The sequence below is a fragment of the Eulemur rufifrons genome, chromosome 6 (genome assembly GCF_041146395.1).
Source record: "Eulemur rufifrons isolate Redbay chromosome 6, OSU_ERuf_1, whole genome shotgun sequence".
NCBI classification, from domain to species: domain Eukaryota; kingdom Metazoa; phylum Chordata; class Mammalia; order Primates; family Lemuridae; genus Eulemur; species Eulemur rufifrons.
In genome coordinates, this window is record NC_090988.1 from 56,796,415 (window position 1) to 56,814,582 (window position 18,168).

Consider the following 18,168-nt stretch of genomic DNA (forward strand, 5'->3'; position numbering starts at 1 on the left):
CTACGTGAATTTTCTGAACACAGAAACTACCCCTAATTGTCATGGACATATAACATAAAGCATATATGCAATATTTGGTCCAGGTACAAGTTGTAAGTATCTGGGTTAAGCTGGAGACAAATGGATGGAGGAGGACTAAATCCAAGGGAATAAGGAAGATCTAAAGAATGGTTAGCTGTGGAAAGTCTGGAAGAGAAGGTTCTAGGAACACATTCATAGTATTTGTAAAATAGTGTACTAAATTCTGAGGATGGGAAGGTAAAAGAAGACACAATTACCCTATTGATAGAGCCTCTAGTATAAGTTGGGAAATTTACACAATGGGGAAATATATAGGATAAGACAGTTTATGTTGGGGAAAGTTGCCTGTTGAGTTTTGTATATTTATCAATTTTGAAAACAAACCAGAACATGCAATTTATTCATGGTCTGATAATGGCACAGGAAAATTTGCAACCTTCCTCACTAGAGAGAGCCATTGGAAGCTCAGGCAGTAAATCTGAACTTGGGGAAAGCAAAACTGAGCCTAACCTCTTTTCTCCTTCCATAAACAGTAAAGAGGAAGGAGGATTTTAAATGACAAAATGATGAGCTCAGGTTTAAACATGATGTGTCTGAGGTGAGAATGGCAGCAGTAATTACTAAAGATACTAACATAGCAGCTAATATTAGAACAGCATTTACAATCTGCCAAGCACATCCATCTATATTACTCTTTAATCCTAATACTGACCCTATGAGCTCAGAAAGCAAACACTGAAATCATCAGAAAGATCACATATAAAACTGAGATACAGCATTGCCAGTTAAAGAGGTCAAGAAGCCATAGAAATAAACAAACTCTCCTGGAAAAGAGAGTAGAAAAATAATAGCAGACAACTGGGCCAGAGAGAGACAGTGGGAAAAGGAAGAAGACACAGAACAGGCAGTCGTCCCCTTGCTTTGTTGTGTTTTTCTAAGTCATTAGTCTTTCATGGGAACTATTCATGGGTGTCAGCATAAAGTCACGCATTCGAACTCCTACCAGGATTAAAGGAGTATGTACTTTTAAATTAGCTCAGCTCAGAGTCTACTTATCTATTATTCTTTCAATAAACGTTTAAAAATATCAGCTCTGGGCCAATCCATGTTCTCAGAAAAATCGAAATAACCAGATGAGAATAAGAGAATACCAGAAAATCTGCTGGTATCTGTGAGCATTTTTAGCAAGTTGGCACAGAAAGCAGAATCCCTATACAGCGGGAAGTGTCTTAATTTTATATAACTGGAGTTCATATAGATGTAGAGAGTAGAATTGTGGTTACCAGAGGGGGCAGGAAGTGGATGGGGAAAGGACAGATGTCATAGGGGTAAAATTTCAGATAGAAAAGAGAAATAAGTTCTAGTGATATATTGTACACTGTGGCCACTGTAGTTAAAAATAATGTACTGTATACTTCAGAATTCTTAAGAGTAGATTTTAAATCTTCTCACCACAAAGAAATAACAAATGTGAGAGGTGATCAATATGTTAATTAGCTTGATTTAATCATTCCATGATAAATAAATGTTTAATAACATCACATTGTTCCACATAAATATATATATTTATTATTTGTCAATTAAACATTTTAAGAATAACTAAAAAATAAATTATTTAAAATTTTAAAAGCTAGAGTACATAACAACTATATTGGTCATCATAGCTTCAAATCACAATTTCCCAGCTTTATTGTTCTTTCCATTTAGAGTAATTCAGTTGTTTTTATCTCCTTTTCCCTGATCACGTTATCATATCCTGTACAAGCCCCTATTCTACAAGCAATGTGGTCATCAAGTATTTTTTATACATAGGACCATTTGTCCATATAGATCATGCCACTTTCCTGCTGCACAAAAGCAGCTAAAAGCAGTTCTGTCTTTAAATACCATTTGATTCTTCATTCTTGCTACATTTCTGTACACCGTAAACTCATTCTGGCTTTCCATTGCCCAGGGGAACATCATTTCATAGCCTTGGTAGAAAACAAAAGTATGACCTTATCTCTGATCTGCTTGGTCTTCACTCCATACACAATGGGGTTGAGTGCAGGTGGGATAACAATGTACAGGTTGGCAAACATGATGTGGAAACTGCGGGAGACATTGTGTCCAAAACGATGGGCAAGGATGGAGAAAAAGGCAGGTGTATAGAACATGAGGATGACACAGACATGGGAACCGCAGGTGCCAAGGGCCTTCTGGCGGGCATCTTGGGAGGGGAGGCGAAAGACAGCACAGAGGATGAAGGTATAGGACACACCAATGAGTACCACATCTGAGATGACTGTCATGATGGGAACACAAAAGCCATACCAGACGTTGATGGAGATATCAGCACAGGCGAGCCGGGCAACACCTATATGTTCACAGTATGTGTGGGGTATGATGTGTGTCCTGCAAAAAGGCAGGCGTGTCAGCAAAAATACATCAGGCAGGATGATGCAGAAGCTTCGAAAGGCAATGCCCACAACAATCTTGCTGATGGTTTTGGGAGTCAAGATGGTGGTGTATCTCAAGGGAGAACAGATGGCCACATAGCGATCAAATGCCATGGCCATCAGAATGGCTGAATCCAGAACAAAACTGTAATGGAGGAAGAACATTTGTGTAAGACACCCTGGGAATGTGATTTCTCGAGCCCCCAGCCAAAAGATACCCAGTGTTTTAGGCACACCAGCTGTGGACAAGATGAGGTCAGTCATAGCCAGCATGGAGAGAAAGAAGAACATAGGTTCATGAAGGCTACGCTCCACTGCAATGAGGTAGACAAGGATGCAGTTTCCCATAATGGCTACGATGTAGATGATGCAGAAGGGAATCCCAATCCACACATGGAATTGCTCCAGCCCTGGGATCCCCACCAGGATGAAGGGTCCTGGGTTGTAACTGCTCAGGTTGAAAATGATCATGGCAGACCAAGATGGCACCAGTCTCAAGTTCTGAAAGCAGAGGTGATAAAGGATAGTTAGAGAAACTTGAGTCACTCTCATTTCCACCCAGTCATCATTATTGACTCCTAAAGACAGAGTGACCACATAATTTAGCATTCAAGTGGGACCCCTTCGAAGTCCCACTGCAAGGTTGAAATTATTAATAATGGCAGTGACATGCAAAAATCAAGATTGTCCCAGACATTTTTGGATGTCTAGTTAGTCTACCTAAAGAAAACTTCTTTCTCTTGGCCACCCACTGTAGTTTACACAACTTCTCCAGGAAGCTTTCCAGACTGGCCACACTCTTCATTATACACTATCTTCTGATACAAGTTAATGAAGCATAGGATATATTTTTAACAGGTTACTGGATTATAGTTTATATGACTTTATGAATATCATTGCTCTACTTGCTCTGTCATTGTGTAATGTCAATTTCTGTCCCAAGACAACCACTTGCTTTTTTCAAGGCCACCTGATGACCGTGTCTCTTAAATTTGTGAGGTTGACACCACTTCATTGCCATCCAAAAATCTGATTCAGTTAAGCAAACGCTAGCTGAGTTCCTACACTATGTACACTATGCTAGACAAGTGTAACTCAAATCTGAATTAGAAAAGTCCCCTATAGCTGAGCTCATGAGCCCTTTCTTCTCCAAAAAGAGTAGTTTTCCAGCACCCTGTTCTATACAAGTGTGTAATATCCTAATACTTTAGACTTAGTAACACAGTCAGTCAGGATTTCTGTCCAAAAGGATTGTTTCTTTGTGAATACATATTCTATTAGATGGACACATTGACCCAAGATATTTATTCTCTCACTTAATACTTTCCTTGGGCATACCCTGATATATACTTAAATACTCTCATATATTTTGCCACCATTTACTTATTCACATATAATCTTACACAGTGATAAACCTCTCTCTCTCTCTCTCTCTCTCTCTCTCTGTCACACACACACACACACACACACACACCCCAAGGATAATATTAACAATATATTTTATGACTGCATTTTGTCACTGCCATGTGAGTTCTAAACTCGTAAAACCTCTTTTCTGGGAATTTTCCTTTCAAAGACTAGGTCCTATACCTCCTCTTTTCCCTAGTAATCCCCCTCTGCAGCCACACTGCATTTACACAGAAAGCTGTTTATACTCTACAGGTAACCAGCCATGCAGCAAGGCCAGGGACTTTCAGCGTCAGCCCTAAGATGAGGCTTCTCGTGGCCATATGCTTCAAATTCTCAGCCTGGTAAGGCCAAAAACTATACTCAACCTTATCCCAACCTCTGCTTTTTATCTTATTCTTCCACCCAGCTCACAATACATTCCATCCCCAAGACCAGGACTTAGTTTCTCCACTCTTCTGCTTTTGGCAAAAGAGACACAGGATGCTCCTCTTTTTTTCTGTCTGATCCTTCCTTATCTACAAGTAAAAACACCTTTTTGATAGCAGCCAAACCCTCCTTTACAGTGTCTCCACATTCGTGTGTTCTAGGTTCTGAGAGCACAGACCAGACCTCACACAGTGGGTCACAGCACAGCCCCCATCTGCTGAGCATTCGTGTTTTCTTGCTTAGTCACCTTCAACTTGGTTCTCTTGTCCACTGAGAGCATACAATTCATCCACTGCTAACATTAGAGACCTGATTAAGTTGTTGGAGACTTGATGTTGAAAATCCCTCTTCTAGGCTGCTTACATACACAAACAACATACGGCTTCAGCATCCTGAAACCCTATACTTTGAATCATAGCTCTCCCCGCATGTTTGAAGTCATCCTTTGTTCATACATATGTGGGGAAAGGTCTTCTCTAGTTTTTATATTTCCATGCACTCAAATACAAATGTGTATGTGCAGTCATCCAACAGCACTCACAATCACACCTGGGCACACACACAGAAAGTGAATTCTCAGGCCTGTCATTCTACAATCAGACATATCCACGCTGTGGGACAATTTACAACATAATCTTATTTATTTTTCTTTCAACAAGCCAATGAGATTAAAAGGGATAGGAGGGAGAGTATTAAATAAGGAAAACACATTTCAACATTAAAATAAATTTAAGAGAGCAAACAAATCCATGTGCTTCTTAATTGGACTTTTTTAAAACAAATCAGCTATAGAACTCAATGAATAATCAGAGAAATTTAAATACGATGTGGGTATTACATGATATAAAGGACTCTGTTAATTTTATTAGACATTATTACAGCATTATGATAGATATGCACATTCACACACATATACATGCACATGTGCATAGGTGTCCACAGTATCTCGATAAAATACTGACACCGAGTATGCTCTCTGGAGCCTCAGAAAGCTAGTTCCCAAAACTTAATTTAATACTGGTCCAACAATTTACTAACTTTGTGAATTTGGGCAAGCTATTCAAACTTTATGATCCTTGGGTTCATAAGGACCATAAAGTTAGGATAGAATATTTAATTCCTTATAAAAGGAATTAATATCTCTAATTCTTACAGTTATTATTAGAACAAAATGATAAACACCCAAAAATAAGCTTTAATGCAGTCTGGAAAATAGTAAGCACATAACAAATTTTATCTCTTTTTATTAGGTTGTATTTTGTAACATTAGTATTATCATTAGCAGTCACAATACACACAGTGAAGGAGAGAACAGAAATAGGCAGATGCATAAATGCTAACAAGAGCACCCCTGAGCACACACATACCAGCAAATTTAATTATACCCATAGGTTAGGGTTATGAGTTCATATCATACATCTGAAACAGAATAGCCTGAACAATAATAACTGTGGCCAAACTTCACCCAGTCGTGTAGTTGTCCATCCATTCAGATCTTTTCTGCCCTTTCAGTGCAGCATACACACAAGTACTGGAGACCATGACCTTGGTTCATAAATGGGAGTTGCTCAGGGAAGAAGGTTATAGTGCCCAGTCCATGGCCCCTAGGAAATACAGCCCTGGGCTTTTCACTCACTCCCTGTCTTCCTCTAAGCCTTGTCCCTATCAAACTCCCTCAAACAACCAGCACTCACCGAATCCTGGGCATCAGGCCAAAGGGAAAGAAGAGTGTGCTGACAGACACACAGAAAATCTGCCAGGGGGCAGACACATGACCCAAAGATCAGAGCAGAGCAGAAAGGAAGAACTAGTAGAGAGCTTGATTCCCTGGCCATTTATTTTCTCTGACCACTGCTCAATGTGGGGAAAAGCTCTGTAGTTAGGGCCTTAGGGACTCTGATGCCTCTCTTCTCACCCTCATGGGAAAAAGATGGAGAAGTTTCTATTAACCCTGTCCATGCTTTTAGGTAACATTACCTTGGAATGCGTTATTTGATTTTATTTTGCATTTGCATGTGTGCTGATGTATACCTGCCTATCATATGATCCAGGTTTCAAATTCATGCCCCCACTTAGCTTAAAGGACTTTAGACAAGTTACTTCATCTCCATAAAAAGGTGCTGACAGTAGTACCTAGCTCTTACGATTGCATATTCATTGACAAATTAAGAAGTGGAAACTGCTTGTGAAATGCTGTGTCTGTCAGCACAGTTTTTCTTCTTTCCCTTTTGCCTTATTCCCAAGATTCAGTAAGTGTTGGTTGTTTGAAGGGGCTTGACTGAGACCAGATGAGGAGAAAGAGAGGGAGTCAGTGAAAAGCCCAGGACTGTATTCCTAGGGGCCACAGACTGGCCCCTGGCAAAAATGCTGAACATAGTGGCAAAAACATAGTGTAGATGAAAGATGTAGGGCACCTGTTACAGTGAAGAGGGGAGAGGCCCAGAATCTGTGTTTATAAGCTCTGCAATGAATGTGTATGCCTGTATTTTTCACTGAGGGACCACTATACACATGAATGTAAGCAGAAAAACTGGAAAGCAGGAAAGTTGGCTAAAACTATCAGCGTTGGCGAACATGTGGAACACTAGGAACTATTCCCCACATCCCAGATCTCAGGCACCTATAATTAGGACCCTTTATGAAGGAGCAGAAAAAGGACTTTGTCGTGGATATGCTTGCTCTTTATTCCATACACAATAGGGTTGACAGCAGGTGGGATAATTACACAGCGGTTGGAAGACATAATGTGAAAGGTACAAGGGATATTGTGTCCAAAGTGATGGGGAAGGATGAAGAATGATGGTATATAGACTATAGAGCATGAGGATGAGGCAGACATGGGAACCACAGGTGCTAAGGGCCTGCTGGCAGGCATCTCCGGAGAGGAGGTGAAACACCGCACAGAAGATGAGGGTGTAGGAGGCAGTAATGAGGATCACATCTGTAATCACTGTCCTGAGGGGAACACAAAAGCCATACCAGATATCAATAGAGATATCAGCACGGACAAGCCGGGCAACACCGAAGAGTGACACGTGTCCTGTAGAAGGGTAGGTAATTCACAAGGAAAGCACATGGAATGAAAACACAGAAGCTTCTCAAACAGATTCCTACAGCAATTTTGACAATGGTTTGTGGGTTAGAATACTGCTGTATCTCAAGGGTTAGCAGTTGGCCGCATAGCGGTCAAATGCCATAGCTAGCAGTATAGCTGAGTCCAGCGCAATTCTGTAGTGCAGAAAGAATAACTGGGTGAGACAGTCAGGAAAACTGAGTTTTGGGGGCCAAACCAGATGCTAAGTGTTTGGGGGACACGTGGCAGACAATATGAGGTCAGTGATGGCCAACATGAAAAGGAAAAAGAACATGGGTGCATGAAGACTATGTTCCACCACAATGAGGTGGAGGATATTATCGCTTATAATGGCCACAAGATAGATAAAACAGAAAGGGATGCTGATCCCAACGTACTACTTTTCAAGTCCAGGATGCCTGAAGGGGTGAAAGGGACTGTGTTGTAGCTACTCAAGTTGTACGTGGCCATTGAGAACTGATGGATAGCTTCTGTGTCCTAAAAACAAATTGTGTATAATGAATATGGGAAGATTGTATAGTAATTCTTCCTCTATCCCTTCCTCAGGGCTGGCCCTCCTCTTTCCTGTGATCCAAAAAAAATAACCTATCATTGCTATTAAGAGCAATGCTCATCACTTTGAGAAAGAGTCTCCAGACCTAATACTTCTGGTTCTAATCACCCAATTATTCAGGAATCTTCTTTAAACTTCATAAAAGGCTATTCCCATTTTAATGACCCTGGGACGGTATAATTTTTTGCTGTATATATGTGAGTATAGAGAAACATAGTCTAACTACATGCAGGAATAGAAAGAAACTGTAAAAAGTGGGTCACAATTGGGAAAATGAAATTACTAAAAATCACAGACTCCTAGTATGCACCAGGTTGTTATATAGTATTATGTTACTTAGAATAACCTTCTGAGACATGTTTTTTTATACCCCTCTTTCTTTCTTTCTTTTTTTAAAAGAAACGGAAACTCTGGGAAGTAACGCTATCTAAGATCTCATCTCTAGTAGTCGGCAGGGCCAAGATCATTAGATTCCGCAGCCCCTGCTCCTTCACGCTGTCGTCCCACACCAGGTGGCCGCCTCCACACTGTTAGAGGCCAAGAATTTAGAAGAGGCGTGGAGGTGTAGAGAAGGATGTAAAGAAGCAGATCGTTGGACCTGCAATTTGTCCAGCACACACCAACCTTACCCCAATATCAATGACCGTTCTAACATCCCAGACAATGTATAGAGAACCTTAGGACCTGCAGACCAGAAGTTCTTTGAAACTGTGATGTTTGATACCTCACCGTGGAGAATGATGTGAGAAAGGATATGAGGCTCCGTCTCCAGTCCACCCTTAGGAATTAACGTGGAAATCTTCCTTACGAATTTGAAAAAATTGGTTCAAATGTACTTGTTATAAATACAGAGGCGCCCTCTAGTGGAAGAAAGATAGAATTTATATCCTAAAAATTGGTTCAATTGTGCTTGTTATAAATACAGAGGCGCCCTCTAATGGAAGAAAGATAGAATTTATGTTCTAAATCCTGCTTCATGACAAAAACAAATAAGCAAACTTATAACAAGAGCTAATATTTTTGGAAACCCGTTAATATACTACACAAATCTAAAAGTATTTACTTGAAATCAATTTTTAATTCTCTTAAAATTCTTTTAAGATAGGTGATACTATTATCTACATTTTAAAGGTGCGGAAACTGAAGCAGAGAGAAGTAACCTTTCAAAAGCCACTCAGTGGGGAAACGGCAGAGCTGGGAGGGAGAGCCAAGCAGTCTTTTCCTAGATGCCCAGGTATATAGTGAAAATTCTCTGTAGAGCCAATAGACTATGTGGCAAATAGTATACATATCTGATATTTGTGTAGCAAACGACACAAAATTAAGCCATATAAAGAAAGCACAAAAAAACATAAAGCATAAGACAGGTTAACATAAAATTAATCATATCCCTTAGGATTATAAATGTAGATTGTTTCCATTTTCCTATTTAAAAGTAGAGATATCCATAAAGTTTTTCTATTTGATATATTTTTATTTCAAAATATTAATCAAGTACAAGTGTTTTTGTTACATAGATACCTTTTATCATGCTTACATAGGGACTTTTAGTGTGCCCATCACCCAAATAGTGATCGTTGTACCCGATAGATAGGTTTCTACCCCTTCCTTTCTTTCCCCTTCCTCCCTTCTTGATTTCCAATGGCTTTTATATCTGTTTGTGCCCATGTGCGCCCATCAGTTAGCTCCCAATTATTAGAGGCTGTATATGGTGTTTGTTTTTCTATTCCTATGGGCAGCACCCTAGATGTGCTGAAGCTGAGAGCAAAGAAGGGGTAGATCAGGAGACGAGTTTGGAGAAGTAAACAAGGACCCGAGCCTTGTGACTCACGACTTGAGTCCTAACCTCTAGAATAAGAGAGGGAGGGGCTGGTGGAAGTGTAAGCATAAGCAAGAAAACCTTTTATTTATTTATTTATTTATTTTGCACAATAGGATTGTTTATTCAGGCATGTGTGTACTCTGTGGTCCTGGGATCCTAAAGTTTGCATCATCACTGTACAGTCCTTCCATCTCCCTCCTTCTTTCTTTTCCCACCAGAAATTGTTTAGCTACAGTGAAGTGTCCTCCTGCGGCTTTTCTCTATCAGGTGTGTGGTGCTCATTTTGGATGGAGGATGAAAACAGACACTATGTGCTCTCCATCTGCTCTGTCCCTGTACCGGGTGGTGTGAGCTGCTGATGCCTCTTGCAATTCCCATGTTCAGAAACCCCTATGGGAACTTCAAGAAAATTTTATCTTACTCCATAACCATGGAAGCTCCTTCTTCTCAACTATCTGCTCAGATTACTGGAATATTGTGGGGTACAGAGAGAATATTTTATGTGTTTCTGAGTTGGAGATTTCTGGATAATTTTTTTCAAAAACTTTGGATGCAAGGCTAAGCAAAAGCCTTGAGAAATTAATTTAGAACGATATAGATATTGAGAGAACTCTAGAGAGATTTATCTAATTCCACAAGTACTGAGACATTCCTGGTTTGTAAAACTGGTGATAGTGGCCTTATCTTTTCCCTGGAGAGATTCATTTCCCATTAGACTGTAGGGAAACATTCATTCTCAGAAGGATGGAAGTATGTGTGGGGGTGTAGTGGTGGAAAATAGTCTCTTTGGCTTTTATTAGCAGAGAAAATATATTTTTCTTTGTTTCTCGCCTATGGTGCGCATCTTGAATGCCTAGGGCATTTTTCCTGGACTTCGTTGCATTGTTCCAGGAGTCAGAATCAGCTGTGGAGGCATAGCATAGTTATTAATTGATTTTTAAGTGAATAATAACTTTTTAAATCTCTGGTACAGGACACATTATGTGATCATTCAAGATTAAATTGATAAAATAAATATTTTAAACTCCACACAGAGCAATGCAAATTTCTAGTGTAAACAATCTTCTATGTCAATGAAATTCAATAATGTTTGTTTGCGGTGGCTGCTATCCCTGTGCCTATCCCTATCTTTCCTTCCTACTCTTTTTTCTTCTCTTTTCCCTGTAATCACACAAATTCCAACAAACTAATGTTATCACATCGCCCCCAACAATACTGCCAAGCTGTGGAATATGAAGGGTCATTGGAAAAAAAATGACCAAGGGAACATAAAAATCAGAGTTCAGAAGAAAAGATCCCAATAGAGTGGTTGAAGCTCAAGTGCAGCTGTATCAGGTCTAAAGTCACGATTTGAGCCACACTCAGGCCTGTGAGTTGAGCTTCAAGAGGACTGTAGCAAGGGGTGTATAACAATTGATGAATGTTTAATAACTAGCTTTGGGGGATTGACTTGTAGAGTTACTGATTCCCAAAATGTAGATAGTTAGTTTGCAAGCATGATGAATAATCAATTTTCAAATACCAACAATACCATGAAACTATGAAACATTTTACAAACCTTTTCTATGGATATTCCAGTCCATTCCCTACATTTGCCAAACACTTTGGCTTAGGAATGCACATGTTTCTCCCTGCCAATCCCTCTGAGTAATGCCATCATGCAAACGGATGACTCTTCCACTAACTTAGACACACAGACCTTTGAATCACGTGGTTTCCTACCTAAGCTCAGGCAATGCCCTCTGGCTGGCAGGTCTCGGCCCCTTATTCTTGAGGCTCAATTTCTTTGTATTCTTCAAAACATATCACAGAAATGGGCTCTTCCAGAAAGCTTTCTGTGACTTCGAATCATGGTTGAAGATGGTTTATTTGTGCTCCCCTAGTACCACACTCCAATCATTGCAGTATGTAAGATTGAAATTATCTGTATAAATTATCTCTTTGTATAGTTTATTCTTCTTGCTTGTAAACAGTGTGTATACTTGCCCCATGTCTCTACTTTTAGTTCGTATGCATTTTCTTTCATATAATGCTGCTTTGTGAATGTTATTGGACTAAAATTATTGTATCATGTGTATATTAATTTTAAAAATCTATCTGCAAAATGGCAAATAAAAAGCATAAAAACCTCCAACTGCCTCCTTTGTTTTAAAGCATACATTGTAAATCTATTCCATCACTCATTTTTTTTTTAATTTTATTTCAGCATATTATGGAGGTACAAATGTTTAGGTTATGTATATTGCCCTTGACCCCCTCCCCGCTAGAGTCAGAGCTTCAAGCATGTCCATCCCCCAGACGGTGCGCATTGCACTCATTATGTATGTATACACCCCTCCCCTCCGCCACCTCCCATCTGCCCAACACCCGATTAATGTCATTCCTATATGTGCTCTTAGGTGTTGATCACTGAAACCAATTTGATGGTGAGTACACGTGGTGCTTATTTTTCCATTCTTGGGATACTTCACTAAGTAGAATGGGTTCTGGCTCTATCCAGGAAAATACAAGAGGTGCTATATCACCATTGTTTCTTATAGCTGAGTAGTACTCCATGGTATACATATACCACATTTTATTAATCCACTCAGGTATTGATGGGCACTTGGGTTGTTTCCACATCTTTGCTATTGTGAATTGTGCTGCTATAAACATTCAAGTGCAGGTGTCTTTTTTATAGAATGCCTTCTGTTCTTTTGGGTAGATGTCCAGTAATGGGATTGCTGGATCAAGGGGTAGGTCTACTTGTATCTGTTTAAGTTATCTCCATATTGCTTTCCACAGAGGTTGCACTACTTTGCAGTCCCACCAGCAGTGTATGAGTGTTCCTATCTCTCCTCATCCATGCCAACATTTATTGTTTTGGGACATTTTGGAAAAGGCCATTCTCACTGGAGATAAGTGATATCTCATTGTGGTTTTGATTTGCATTTCCCTGATGATTAGAGATGTGGAGCATTTTTTCATGTTTGTTGGCCATTAGTCTGTCTTCTTTTGAAAAGTTTCTGTTCATGTCCTTTGCCCATTTATTGATGGGCTTGTTTGATTTTTTCTTGCTGATTTTCCTGAGTTCTAAATAGATTCTAGTTATCAGCCCTTTATTAGATGTGTAGCATATGAAAATTTTTTCCCATTCTGTAGGTTGTCTGTTTGCTCTCATGGTAGTTTCTTTGGCTGTGCAGAAGCTTTTTAATTTGATCAAGTCCCATCACTCATTTTTAATAAGACCTACATGATTCTTCTGAACACAGAAACTACCCCTAATTGTCATGGACATATGACATAAAGCATACATGCAATATTTGGTCCAGGTACAACTTGCAAGTATCTGGGTTAAGCTGGAGACAAATGGATGGGAGAGTGAGCAGGACAAAATCCAAGGGAATAACGAAGACCTAAAGAATGGTTAGATGTGGAAAGTCTGGAAGAGAAGGTGCTAGGAACACATTCATTGTATTTGTAAAATACTGTACTAAATTCTGAGGATGGGAAGATAAAAGAAGACACAATTACCCTATTGATAGAGTCTCTAGTATAAGTTGGGAAATTTGCACAATGGGGAAATATATAGGATAAGACAGTTTATGTTGGGGAAAGTTGCCTGTTGAGTTTTGTATATTTATCAATTTTGAAAACAAACCAGAACATGCAATTTATTCATGGTCTGATAATGGCACAGGAAAATTTGCAACCTTCCTCATGAGAAAGACACATTGGCAGCTAGGGCAGTAAATCTGAACTTGGGGAAAGCAAAACTGAGCCTAACCTCTTTTCTCCTTCCATAAACAGTAAAGAGAAAGGAGGATTTTAAGTGACAAATTGATGAGCTCAGGTTTAAGCATGATGTGTCTGAGGTGAGAATGGCAGCAGTAATTACTAAAGATACTAACATAGCAGCTAATATTAGAACAGCATTTACAATCTGCCAGGCACATCCATCTATATTATTCTTTTAATCTTAGCACTTCCCCTGTGAGCTCATAGCGCAAACACTGAAATAATCAGAAAGATCACATATAAAAACTGAGATACAACTGACCAGTAAAAGGGTCAAGTAGCCATAGAAATAAACAAACTCTCCTGGGGAAGAGGGGAGAAAAATAATAGCCGACAACTGAGCCAGAGATAGATGGTGGGAAGAGGAAGAGAAGACAGTACAGGCAGCTGTCCCCTTGTTTTGTTGTGTTTTTCTTGGTTATTACTCTTTCGTGGGAACCATTCATGGGTGTCAGCACACAATCATGCATTTGAACTCCTGTCAGGATTAAAGGAGAATACTTTTAAATTAGCTCAGAATCTACTTATTTATTATTCCTTCAGTTAATTTTTAAAAATATCAGGACAGGGCCAATCTATGTTCTCAGCAAAATGGAAATAACCAGTTGAGAATAAGAGAATACCAGAAAATCTCCTGGTATCTGTGAGTGTTTTTAGCAAGCTGGCCAGAGGGGACAGGAAGTGGATGGGGAAAAGGGAGATGTTAGTCAAAGGGCTTAAAGTTTCAATTAGAAAAGAGAAATAAGTTTAGTGATTTATTGTACAGCATGTCTTCTATGGTTAAAAATAATGTACTGTATACTTCAGCATTGCCATGAGTAGATTTTAAATGTTCTCACCACAAAGAAATGATGAGTGTATGAGGTAATGGATAAGTTAATTAGCTTGATTTAACCATTCTATGATATATACATCTATAATAACATCACAGGGTTCCACATGAATATAGATAATTATTATTTGTCAATAAATCATTTTAAGAATGACTAAAAACTAAATTATTTAAAATTTTAAAGGAGAACTAGACTGCATAACAACATATTGCTCATCATAGGTGCAAATCAAAGTTTCCAGATTTATTGCTCTTTCCACTTAGAGTAATTCAGCTGTGTGTTTTTACCTACTTCTTCCTGCTCACATGATCATAGCCTGTACAACCCCCTATTCTACAAACAAAGAGGTCATAAATGAATTTTTATACATAAGACCATCTAGTTCATATAGATCATGCCAATTTGTGGCTACACTAAATGAGCTGTAGGCAGTTCTCTCTTTAAATAGCATTTGATTCTTCATTCCTGCTACATTTCTGTACACTATAAATGTATCCTGGCTTTTCCATTGCCCAGTGGAACATCATTCCATAGCCTTGGTAGAAAACAAATGTTTGACCTTATCTCTGATCTGCTTGGTCTTCACTCCATACACAATGGGGTTGAGTGCAGGTGGAATAACAGTGTAGAGATTGGCAAAGATGATGTGGAAGGTGCGGGAGACATTGTGTCCAAAACGATGGGCAAGGATGGAGAAAAAGGCAGGTGTATAGAACATGAGGATGACACAGACATGGGAACCACAGGTGCCCAGGGCCTTCTGCAGGGCATCTTGGGAAGGGAGGCGAAAGACAGCACAGAGGATGAAGGTATAGGACACACCAATGAGGATCACATCTGAGATGAGTGTCATGACGGGAACACAAAATCCATACCAGATGTTGATGGAGATATCAGCACAGGCGAGCCGGGCAACACCTATATGCTCACAGTATGTATGGGGTATGATGCGTGTCCTGCAAAAAGGCAGGCGTGTCAGCAAAAATACATCTGGCAGGATGATGCAGAAGCTTCGAAAGGCAATGCCCACAAAAATCTTGCTGATGGTTTTGGAGGTCAAGATGGTGGTGTACCTCAAGGGAGAACAGATGGCCACATAGCGATCAAATGCCATGGCCATCAGAATGGCTGAATCCAGAACAAAACTGTAATGGAGGAAGAACATTTGTGTAAGACACCCTGGGAATGTGATTTCTCGAGCTCCCAGCCAAAAGATACCCAGTGTTTTAGGCACAGTGGCTGTGGACAAGATGAGGTCAGTCATGGACAGCATAGAGAGAAAGAAGAACATAGGTTCATGAAGGCTATGCTCCACTGCAATGAGGTAGAGAAGGATGCAGTTTCCCATAACGGCTATGATGTAGATGATGCAGAAGGGAATCCCAATCCACACATGGAATTGCTCCAGCCCTGGGATCCCCACCAGGATGAAGGGTCCTGGGTTGTAACTGCTCAAGTTGAAAATGATCATAGCAGACCAAGATCGTACAAGTCTCAAGTCCTGAAGGCAGAAGTGATAAAGGATAGTTAGAGAAACTTGAGTCACTCTCATTTCCACCCAGTCATCATTATTGACTCCTAAAGACAGAGTGACCATATAATTTAGCATTCAAGTGGGACTCCTTTGAAGTCCCACTGCAAGGTTGAAATTATTAATAATGGCAGTGACATGCAAAAATCAAGATTGTCCCAGACACTTTTGGATGCCTAGTTAGTCTACCTAAAGAAAACTTCTTCTTTCTCCTTGCCACCTGTAGTAGTTTACACAACTTCTCCAGGAAGCATTCCATACTGGCCACACTCTTCATTGTACACTGTCTTCTGATACAAGTTATCAAACTATAGGATATATTTTTCATAAGTTAGTCAATTATAGTATATATGAATTTATGAATATCATTGCTCTACTTGCTCTGCCATTGTGGAATGCCAATTTCTGCCCCAAAACAACTACTGGCTTTTCTCATGGCTACCTGATGACCCTGACTCTTAAATTTTTGAAGTGAACTCCCTTCATTGTCATCCAAAATCCCAATTCAGTTAAGCAAACACTAGCTGAGTTCCTACACTATGCTGGATAACATGTGTAACACAAATTTGAATCAGAAAAGTCCCTTCTAACTGAGGCTTATGTGCCCTTTCTTCTCCAAAAACATAGTTTTCCAGCACCATGGATACTATAAAAGTATGTAATATTCTAATACTTTGGACTTAGTAACACAATCAATCAGGATTTCCGTCCAAAAGAATTGTATTTGTTGAATGCATATTCTATTATATGGTGACCCAAGATACATACTCTCTCACTTAATACTTGTATCACACTTACCCTGGTCTACATTTAAAATCTCTCATATATTTTGCCACCATTTATTCATTCACATATAATCAAAGATAATTATAAACTCCCCTATTCCTCTCTCTCTCTCTCTGTCTCTCTCTCTCTCTCTCTCTGCCGCACACACACACACACAAACATGCATGCACACATGCCAAGGATAATACTAACAATATATTTCATGGCTGGATTTTGTCATTGCCACATGAGTTCTAAACTCCTAAAATTTCATCTCTGGGAATTTTTCTTCCAAAGACTAGGTCCTATACCTCCACTCTTCCCCAGTAATTTCCCCTCCCCCACCCAATTGCATTTACACAGAAAACTGTTTATACTCTACATGTAACCCGCCATGCAGCAAGGCCAGGGACTTCCAAGATCAGCACTAAGATGAGGATTTTCATGGCCATATGCTTCAAATTCCCAGCCTGGTAAGGCCAAACACCATATTCAACCTTTTCCCTACCCTTGCTTTTCATCTCCTTTTTACACCCACCTCAAAATACCTTCCATTCCCAAGACCAGGACTTAGTTTCTCCACTCATCTGCTTTTGGCAAAAGAGACATATTATGTCCTTTTTTATTCTTTTTGTTCCTTCCTTATCTATAAGTAAAAACACCTTTTTTGTAGCAGCCCAAACCCTGCTTTACAGTATCTCCATATTCATGTGTTCTAGGTTCTGAGAACACAGACCAGACCTCACACAGTGGGTCACAGTGAAGCCCCCATCTGCTGAGCATTCATGTTTTCTTGCTTGGTCACCTTCAACGTAGTTTCCTTGTCCACTGAGAGCATATAATTCATCTACTGCTAACATTAGAGACCTGACTAGGTTGTTGGAGCCTTCATGTTGAAAATCCCTCTTCTAGGTTACTCACATATTCAAACATCATACAACTTCAGCATCCTAAAACCCTATACTTTGAATCATAGCTCTCCCAGATTGTTTGAAGTCATCCTTTATTCATACATATGTGGATAAAGAACTTCTCTAGTTTTTATATTTCCATGCATTCAAATACAAAGGTGTGCATGAAGTCATCCAAAAGCATTCGCAAACACATATGGACACACACATAGAAAGTGAACTCTCAGGCTTGTTATTCTACAATCAGACATACCCACAATGTGCGGCAATCTACAACACAATCTGTTTTTTTTTTTCCTTTCAACAAGCCAATGCCATTAAAAGGAATAGGGGGTATTCAATGAGGAAAACACACTTCTGCATTAATATAAATTTAAGAAAATGAACAATCAAATCCATGTGATTCTTGATTGGATTCTGTTAAAAGAAACCAGCTATTAGGGAATTTCAATATGAACTAGGTATTAGATGATATAAAGGAATTAGTGTTAATTTTATTAGATGTGATTATGGCATTATGACAGACACACACATTCACACATATATACACAGGTGTCCACAGTATCTTGATAGAATAGTGACACGAG

The 18,168-nt window shown here is 39.4% G+C and overlaps 2 protein-coding genes and 1 pseudogene across 2 annotated transcripts; all 3 read right to left on the minus strand.

The window, feature by feature from the left end:
* Positions 1 to 1,982: 1,982 nt before the first annotated feature.
* On the minus strand, positions 1,983 to 2,942 carry LOC138384135 (olfactory receptor 52H1). The gene has a single exon (XM_069469408.1). It carries the CDS (start codon positions 2,928 to 2,930, stop codon positions 1,983 to 1,985), a length of 948 nt encoding a protein of 315 aa, XP_069325509.1. The 5' UTR covers positions 2,931 to 2,942.
* A 3,979-nt stretch (positions 2,943 to 6,921) lies between these two features.
* Positions 6,922 to 8,597, minus strand: LOC138384865 (olfactory receptor 52H1-like; annotated as a pseudogene).
* A 6,300-nt stretch (positions 8,598 to 14,897) lies between these two features.
* On the minus strand, positions 14,898 to 15,845 carry LOC138384136 (olfactory receptor 52H1-like). Its single transcript, XM_069469410.1, has one exon. The coding sequence runs from the start codon at positions 15,843 to 15,845 to the stop codon at positions 14,898 to 14,900; it is 948 nt and encodes a 315-aa protein (XP_069325511.1).
* Positions 15,846 to 18,168: the final 2,323 nt, after the last annotated feature.